Consider the following 8,857-nt stretch of genomic DNA (forward strand, 5'->3'; position numbering starts at 1 on the left):
TACTTTTGATCCTGCTTCTTTGTTTAATTCAAAATAATTATTCACCTAATTTTTTCCCACTTGACTCATAAGTAGTCAATGTTGTCTCTCCTGTTTGGAACAATCTGTCATTCATTTAGTGTATAGTTATAGATTACCTCTTCTTTGGGCTCTTTAATTAGATTAGATATTCATACTGTAATTGCTATAGTCTTAAAACATTTTATACCTGTTGACAACCAACCATCACTTCCTGAAAACAAGGTTTTCACTTGCCCTCAAAAGTGCCAATGATTTTGCACCAGTTCGTTGATACCTGATACCTCTGAAAATGGATAAAGAGAGACATAAAAACAAAACACAAAGTGGTCTGAAGCAATACTACAAGTTACATGTGGTTTTACAAAAGTGTATTAGGCAACCAGAACTAGAGAATTAATTCTTTTTCTTTTAATTTGTACATCAGCAAAATGAAAACAAATTGTCTCTTCACTGATTCATCAGAGCTTACTATAACTTCAATCACACATTTTTTTCAGTTATAGGGTACAGGGATTATTATGTACAGTATCAGCATTACAGTACTATGTAATTATAACTATGTACAGTATCAGCATTCAGTAATTACAAAATAGAATAGAATAGACAACTCATAATATTGAGAATAAATCTGCAGTGTTTGTAATGCACAGATATGCTGTAGTGTGTCATATTGTCATAGATATAAACAGCCAAAATGACAGTTTGTGGTAGTTAACTTTGACTTCACACATACAAAAAGCAGAATTAGAAGTCTGTTTAGATGATTATGTCTTTCAGCATTGTGAAATGTGCCAAATTAATCAATACTAAAACAGCTTGGTGTTAAAATAAAAAAAAAACACAATTAAAGCACGTACTGTCATATCTATCTAGATATTATTTCTATTTTTTCATCTTAAATATATCTTAGATTTTTTATGTTTTCAATGAAATGTGCCATTAATTTTGAAGGCTCTGGATGTCTTATATCAACCTATATTTCTATCTGTCCTGTAGAACTGTGCACTCCTTCATAATATCATTTTTGGCTTCTAAAGAAATTTTTAAGCTTGCAACACAGTGAAAAACCTTGACACACATGGGAAGTTAATGCAGGTTCTGGTGGATTATTATTTGAAAATTATAAATGTTACCTTAATTCTTGGTACACTAGCAGTTAGCTGGTTGCAGCTGAACAATGCTGTTATTTTTTAACGTTATCAATGCTTGTTCAGTATGTCAGCCAATAAGATACCTCAGCTGATGTTTCAGGAAAGATAATTGGCTGCAACTTTATCATTCCTTTCTTAGAAATCTTTATATCAGTGGGAGTTCCTCCTCCCCTTGTCCACCTCCACCACCATCTACCCGCCCCCTGTTCCCTGTACACACAACATCCCCTGATATACTACTAGGCATCTCATTTCTGGGACTAAGAATGTTATTCTCAGAAATCTGATCAGACAATTCAGAAACCATTCATAGCTTTCCCAGGAGCATTTGACTGGGAAATTAGGAGACATTTTTTAATAAGATAGATGAAGATTTCTCTTTATTGGTCTTTCCTTACTTTTTGCTTTTTCATCAACTTCAACATAGTAAAAACAGGCCAGAATAAAAAAAAAACAAAGGCAAATACAAGCAAGTCCAGCCTTTTGTCACATGAAGGATCCATGTAATAAGCATGTGAATGCAGGTGTGCACCCTCCAGAGTTTCCAGAGGAGAGCATCGAAATTCCAGGAGTGGAGAAAACCAGATCTGAGAAAGTGGAACTGAATTCATAAGCCAGCTAACAGCACTTCCAGAATGAGCAGCCCAGCAAAGCCAGTCTTCAGTGATCGGCTAATCTCCTCTTTCCGTGGCCAGATTCCTAGCCAGGACCTGAGAGGACCTTATACACTTGGGAATCAGAACAACAGGACTTATCTTCAGGGAAATGCTAAAGCCACCAAGGAGTTCAGTCCAGAAGAGCAGCAGGAACTAAGGAGGAAGATCAATAACAGGGAGAGGAAGAGGATGCAGGACCTCAATGTGGCCATGGATGCACTTCGAGAGGTGATGGCACCCTACTCAGCGGCACACCAGCATGGAGCCCCAGGTCGAAAGCTTTCTAAGATCTCCACTCTAATTCTGGCAAGGAACTATATCTTGCTGCTTAGCACCTCTCTCCAGGAGATGAGGAGGCTGCTTGGGGAGGTGAGCGGGCCTGTGCCCAGGTTGCTTTTAGCAGGATGGCCACTTTTCACAGCTCCCGGGTCTCTCTTTCTCACCCCGGATTCCATCCTGGCCAGTAAGTGTCCCCTACTATCCCCAGAAGAACACCAGTATCCCCAGCTGCAGTGGACGAACGGGGGTCAAATATGCTCCTGTGGTATCTGCAGGCTGCCTCGTTTCATCCAAACCAGTCCCAGTCCCAGGTTTCCAAAATAAGAGTCATATATACCAGACAATTTCCTTAAGATGTTATCTAAAGTTATCACATATTTGTGGCTGCTTTGTTTTTATTTTAGACATTTTAAATCAACAATACAGATGTTACTGTATGTATGATATTTTTTTATTTTGTCAAGGAAATCAGTGGCTTTGTCATTAACAAACATACTTTGTTGTTGCTAACATAATTGCTATTTCCTTTTATTTTATTTGCTAATATATGTAACTTTTTAGTACATTGTCATTATTGGTTTTTATGAACAGTAGTGGTTGTCAGACATAAAAATTGTATTGCATTGTTTTAACAATTTTTGTAAAGTAAGGGAGCATTTAAAGGTGATCTGAAACTTAAAAATAATAATTTTTAAAATATGTAATGCACTGATTTTTTTATTACAATGAAAATTCATTTTTTCCTTTGAAGAAATACCTTATAAAAACATAACTTTTAAATACATTTACATAAAATATATGGGATTATAACAAAAGAGCCTTTTTTCTAAAATAACAGTACCTGTGCAAATTAGTGATTATTGATTATTATTGATTATTGATTATTATTAGTGATTATTATTCTAAACCCTAAATACTATAGAGTGTTAATTATCTGACATAAAAAAATGCCAGTACAGGTTATTTCCCTTACCATTAAAACATGAAAAAAATAAAAACTGAACCTGTCTTTACAGTGACTTTCCCTTTTTATATTGAGAACATTTTTTCTTTTTAGTTCTACAAATCATTTTGTATCTCAGCAGGATTTTAATAGAGTTATCTTAAACTGGTAATGTGGTAATCAGAAATTCTAGAACAAGGATAAAAGTAATTAGAATTACAACAATAATGTATTTGGTGCAATGGAATAATCAGTTTGAGTAAGATTGGAATACTTTTCATCTGTTATAATGATAGTGGAAACAGAGAAATAACCACCTTTTCTGATATATGGGGAGGTCAATATTACTATAAATCTACCAATGCTAGGTGATGCTAAAATTAATACATTGAAATTAATTTACTAATGTGCCATCATGGTTAAGTGTGGAATATTAAAATACAAAACTTTATCACAAACTTGTACTGTATACCCCAGAAACTTAGAAAGCGCTAAACTAAAGTGCAAGTCATTGACATACATAAATGTTACATGAAAAAGAGCAGGAATTCTTTTATTTATTTAACACATCCTTTTAAACATTGCTTTCAGACATTACACAACACTTTTATTATTGATTTTAAATAAACTTTCGTAATTGGCTTGTTTTGGACAAATAGTGCTTCTTAAGTATATTAACTCAATAGATCAGTAAAGCTTTAAGGTTATTTTTATTTTCATTATTCATTTTTATTTATTGTAAACTGTTGACATACTATACCTCAGAAAGAAAATTGAAACAAAATATAAGTACACTATATGAACTGATTTCAAGCAATTATGTCACCACCTAAAATATTCAATATTAATAAGTACAGCATACTGATCTAAAATGTAAAACACATTTTCAATAGAAAACTCAACAAATACTGAATGTGTTTAACACTTAATACTTAGTGAGATTAGATCAATTTAAATCTAGAATGAAAGAAATATATCTCCACTAAGATATTTTTTAATAATTGTCTTTTATACATTCATAATCTATTTCTGGGTTAAGGCAATTATTTTTTTAATGGATGAGAAAAAAAATCTAAAAACCTCAAACCTAAATAAATAGTTAATTTAATAGTAAATGACTGCAATCTGTCATTTGTGAAATGCCATCTGGGTATTCTCTAAAACAGCATGGAATGCATGTTTACACAGGAATACTGTGAATACTAATCAGGAAACTATATTTTCATGATTATTGTATAAGTACATAGTACTTAGGTTTATAGGTTTAATTTAGCCATTATTTATCATTTGACAGTACTTCAGAATATTTATTTTTAAAAACATCAGCTCATATTTTATGGATTTGGCTTCACTTTGTTAATATTTACACATCTTGATTATCATTCAGACAATAACAATACATATGTAATGTACAAAAAACTTTAAAAAATCTATGTCTGAAATATAAGGAAATAAACATATAAGGAACAAATTATTACTCAAAATGGTGACCATTGTGGTCATCATATGAACATTGATTTAAATACAAAGGTCATATGACAATTCAATTGAGTTCAGTTTCCACCTTTTTAAAGTTCTGTTGCTGAGTTGCTAAGAACAAATATACAGAAATAGGATTGAAGAGACTGATTTGGTTCCTTACCATTGTCCAAGAACTGTTGGGATTGTCCTTTCATCAATTAAGCTTCCAGTATATTTTGATAATTATATCAATGTCATTTTCATGAGAGAAAGTTATTTAATTAGTTTTCTTTGTTATAAAGAACAGTAATGTCATTTATTTGAATTAATAGCAACTTCAGCACAATTAAGGACCTGTGGATGTTTCCTTGTCCTTTTTAAAAAAAAGTTGTATACTTTCTGTCTCTTTGAACAGCACTGGTCCCTGAAGCAAAGCTGACCAGTCAGACAGATAGAGACAAAAGAGCACAGATAGAGACAAAAGAGCACAGTGTTTCTGTAATCAGGATGATCTTAGGGAGCAGGTCTTTGGTGAAAATAAGGTTAAAAAAGACAGTTTCATAGCAAAGACTAAAATAGAAATGAGTGTGAGAAATAAAAACTACTGATATTTTTCATCATTGATTCATATTACCAACAGCATTTAAACATTATTATAATTCAGCATTTGTTATAAGAAATTGATATTTTCTTTAGTTTCTGTATATACAGTATTAGAGTCATGGGGCTATTTCATTATCTGTTTATGATTATTACTGTTCTCTTACTCTTAAATATTACTACTATTATTTAGGTGACACCTTTATCCAATTTATAATAATTTGTTATTAAAACAATTTATATAGGAAACACAATTACTGTAAAATGAAAAGAGATACCTAGTGCAAAATTTCAATGTTGAAGTGGTATAACAACATTGATATAATTCATACAACAATGGTGATATAATGAGAAGTGTATATACAGCAAAGCAATTTTAATTCAGTAAAAAAAAAGTAAAAATATTGCAATTAAGTGAAATAAGGTGAGAGATCATAATGTAATATACCAGAATAGCAAACATGTAATAGAATTATGTATGCATGTATTTTATAAGCATTCTTGAGATTCTGATCCTCTACTCAGTAGCATGAAGTAGCACTCTAATAATAATGTCAGATCATTGATCAAAGTGCAAATATGGTCAAAATGATGCCGTTCTGACATGCCTGCTTATCTACTCAGGTCAAGGGAGGATAATGGGTGGAAACAAGAGGCAGGAGAGTGAGGAGATGACACAGCACAATAGCCAGAAGAAGTTGCAGAGAAAGGAGTGACGACGAGAGGTTTAGACAAGGAGAAAGATCTTAAAAAAGGAATGAACAGAGAAAGTTAGCTAGTGAAGAAGAGGACCAGCTGCAGATTTAGGGAGGCCGGTCAGGATAAAGAGTCAGGGGCATGAAGATGAGTATTTAAAGAAAGGTGGATTTTATAGAATTTTTTTCAGAAGAAGAAAACAGTAGAATATCAAGGAAAGTATGTAGATCATAGGGTCGTAGGAAAGGAAGAGTAAAGTCAAATTATTATTAGCATTCCTTTTGTCACCAAAATGCATAAAGATGGTTTTATGCTCATTATCCATGCTTTGAAGCATAAATGATGTATAAACATGTAAATACCCTTGTGCTTATATGTACTGTAGTCTGGTCCACATCTTGTAATGTAGAAGGAGCTTTATTGTCTTTATTATAAAAATAAAACATAAGAATCCAAATTCTCTGCCTTGTGAGATATTTAATTTAATAACAAGAAATCATAGATTGTTCAATGATATTGGAACTTAAAGGCAGTGTGAGTAACTGCAGATAAAAACAAGCAATTAGAATTACAATAAAAATCCTCCTCAAATCTGGTTATAATGCAATCTTCCACAAAATTGAGATTCTCTCCCTGTGCTACTGTGCTACGGTTTATTTTGACCTGATCTCAACTGCAGATCTTTTGTATCTTTAAATTGCATTCTGCTCCAAAAGCAGTGCCAATAAGAGGAAGAAATGTTCAGTGTGGCCAAGATATATCAGTCACTACAGCTAGAGAGCCTGAATGCCATTTTTTCTTATCAGAAGGAAGTCAGTGCCCTTGCTGTGGTCTCTACCAGCTTTGTTTGCATGATTTGAGTTGGTGGAGGGGAGCAATTACTAATATGCTTTTGATCCATAAGAGTGGGTTAAGAATAGTCTTTGAAAATGTGAAACAGTCCTTTTCTTGCCCCCTCATTCATTTTACAACAACAAGATCAAAACCTGTTGTGTAATTACTTCGTCCAAAAGGTTTTTCTTTTTTTAATCAAATTCTTGATATCAGCCATGCAAGGTTGGGTGGTTTCGGGATCTCATTAAAGCCACTTCACAATACGCTCAAACGCCCAGAAAATGTGTCCTACTGAATGGAGTTCATGTGGTGTTCCCTCCAAAAAACAGACCTCCTTAAATGGCTGGTGGGAGAGTGGTGGCAATCACACACTTCTGAGAATTACATGAATAATAATAATAAAATACTCTGCACTGAAATAATTGCCACCCTGGAAGTAGGGATTACGACAGAAGTGTGAATGCCAGACGCTGTGTGCAAGGAAGAGAAGATGCTGCCTAAAGCAGAGTACAAAAGGAGAGGTACATGCTATTAAGTGAGATTAAGCCTAATAGGCCTTGATTTCCTTACAAATAGGAGAATTAAACTCAGATTGGAAGATCAAAGTGAATACTGAAACTCCAAGCCCACCGTTTGCATTTACATATAGCTGCTTTATGTTCACTTACATCTCAATAGGATTACCTTTCTCCCCCCACTTTTTTTTACAGCTACCTTTTTCTCGGCACTGCTGCCTTTCACTTTCTTGCAATTTGTTGCCTTATTGTTTTGGAGATGTGGGGGTCGTGGTGGGTTTGAAGTAGCAGGACCCTTTTTTGTGCTCCGTCTTAACTCATCTATCCTTCATCTACAGAGTTCATTTGAGTGGGGTGATTGGGTGATTTGGACAATACAGGAAAATAAAATAGTTCTGGGATGTTGCTTTCCCAAACTGGCTATGAATACATTTTGGAAACTGACACAAACTCCTGAAATAGATCTAAAGATTCAGCCTGACCTGAAGGAAGTGTTAAAAAGGCCAGTAGGTTGTTTTTTAGTAACCTGTGGAAACAATGCTCAAGTTCTTTTATTCAGGTGCAGAAAATGTAATAGCTAAATTGGTTTAAAACTAAACATTAAAAAGAAACAGCTAACATTTAATATGGACATGAATCTTCAATAAAATGAAAATACACATACATTGAAATGAGCAGGTGAACATTGAAAATTGAATATTGAACATAGTTTAGAGACACAGTGGATAGCTAGGAAAAAATCTAGATTTTGACAAATCAAGGAAAAATAAATTACTAGTATTATACTACTACTGCTACAACTACTATACTTGCTACTACTGGTAATTAGAAGTTGCTAGCATTGAGAAATATGTGAAATACTAAAGACCATAAATGGTATTTAGAAATTGCTAAAGCTGCTGTTCATAGATCAGTTTTGAAAGCTGTAATTCACTACCAGTCTTTTCTAACTCCTAATAAAATGTATGCATGCTTCCCAAACTTTGTATAAGTTAAAAACTACATTTTATTTTATATTTAGACACACACTGACATTATTCATAATTCAAAATAATCAATATTTTTTTTTCTGGAGCACAAAAGCCTTGGGTATCACCATTTTAATTTAAATATATGGGAATAAGATGTAATGCCTTATATGATGGAGATCTGGGTACGACAAACTGCAAGATCATCCTTCAGAATTGCTAATTCAGTTAGTTGTGTTTGTGAAAGTTCCAAATTATAACAATGGCTTAATGTCTAAATTTTAATTTCGATTTGTAACTCTTGTCAGAAACTCAAAATAAAGCTGTAAAGAAAACTTAAAGCGTTTAACAAGAAGAAAGTTAATTAAATAATCTCACACATAATAACAGTACTTTAATGGTAAGAAATTAGAAAACATTACTAGCTTCAAAAAGAATATGGATCAACTGATAATCTTCAATATGACCACTTGCCCCAGTCAAACCATTCTACTTTTGTCTGCAATGCAAACCAAAAACACAGATGGCAGGACTTTCAGGTCATGTGGGGAAGAAAAACAGCATTTAGGCATTCAAGACTGACCACCAGGTACCAAGTTAAGGACACTCAATCCAATTCCATAGCCATGTTTAACCAGTAATATTTAGCCAATTAGAGGCCAACTTAGACAGTTCCAAACATGAAGCTACATGACTTACAGTATAGCCTGCATTTCCACCATATACCACTAGT

At 33.4% G+C, this 8,857-nt stretch overlaps 1 protein-coding gene across 1 annotated transcript; it reads left to right on the forward strand.

Moving 5' to 3' along the window:
* The first annotated feature begins 1,367 nt into the window (after positions 1 to 1,367).
* olig1 (oligodendrocyte transcription factor 1) lies at positions 1,368 to 6,264 on the forward strand. The gene has a single exon (XM_088607716.1). The coding sequence runs from the start codon at positions 1,808 to 1,810 to the stop codon at positions 2,429 to 2,431; it is 624 nt and encodes a 207-aa protein (XP_088463842.1). The 5' UTR covers positions 1,368 to 1,807; the 3' UTR covers positions 2,432 to 6,264.
* Positions 6,265 to 8,857: the final 2,593 nt, after the last annotated feature.

The sequence above is a fragment of the Lepisosteus platostomus genome, chromosome 2, assembly GCF_059453375.1.
Source record: "Lepisosteus platostomus isolate fLepPlt1 chromosome 2, fLepPlt1.hap1, whole genome shotgun sequence".
NCBI lineage: Eukaryota > Metazoa > Chordata > Actinopteri > Semionotiformes > Lepisosteidae > Lepisosteus > Lepisosteus platostomus.

Bases quoted from the DNA above. Each gene is read 5' to 3' on its own strand.
- olig1 (XM_088607716.1), top strand. From the start codon at position 1,808: ATGAGCAGCCCAGCAAAGCCAGTCTTCAGTGATCGGCTAATCTCCTCT.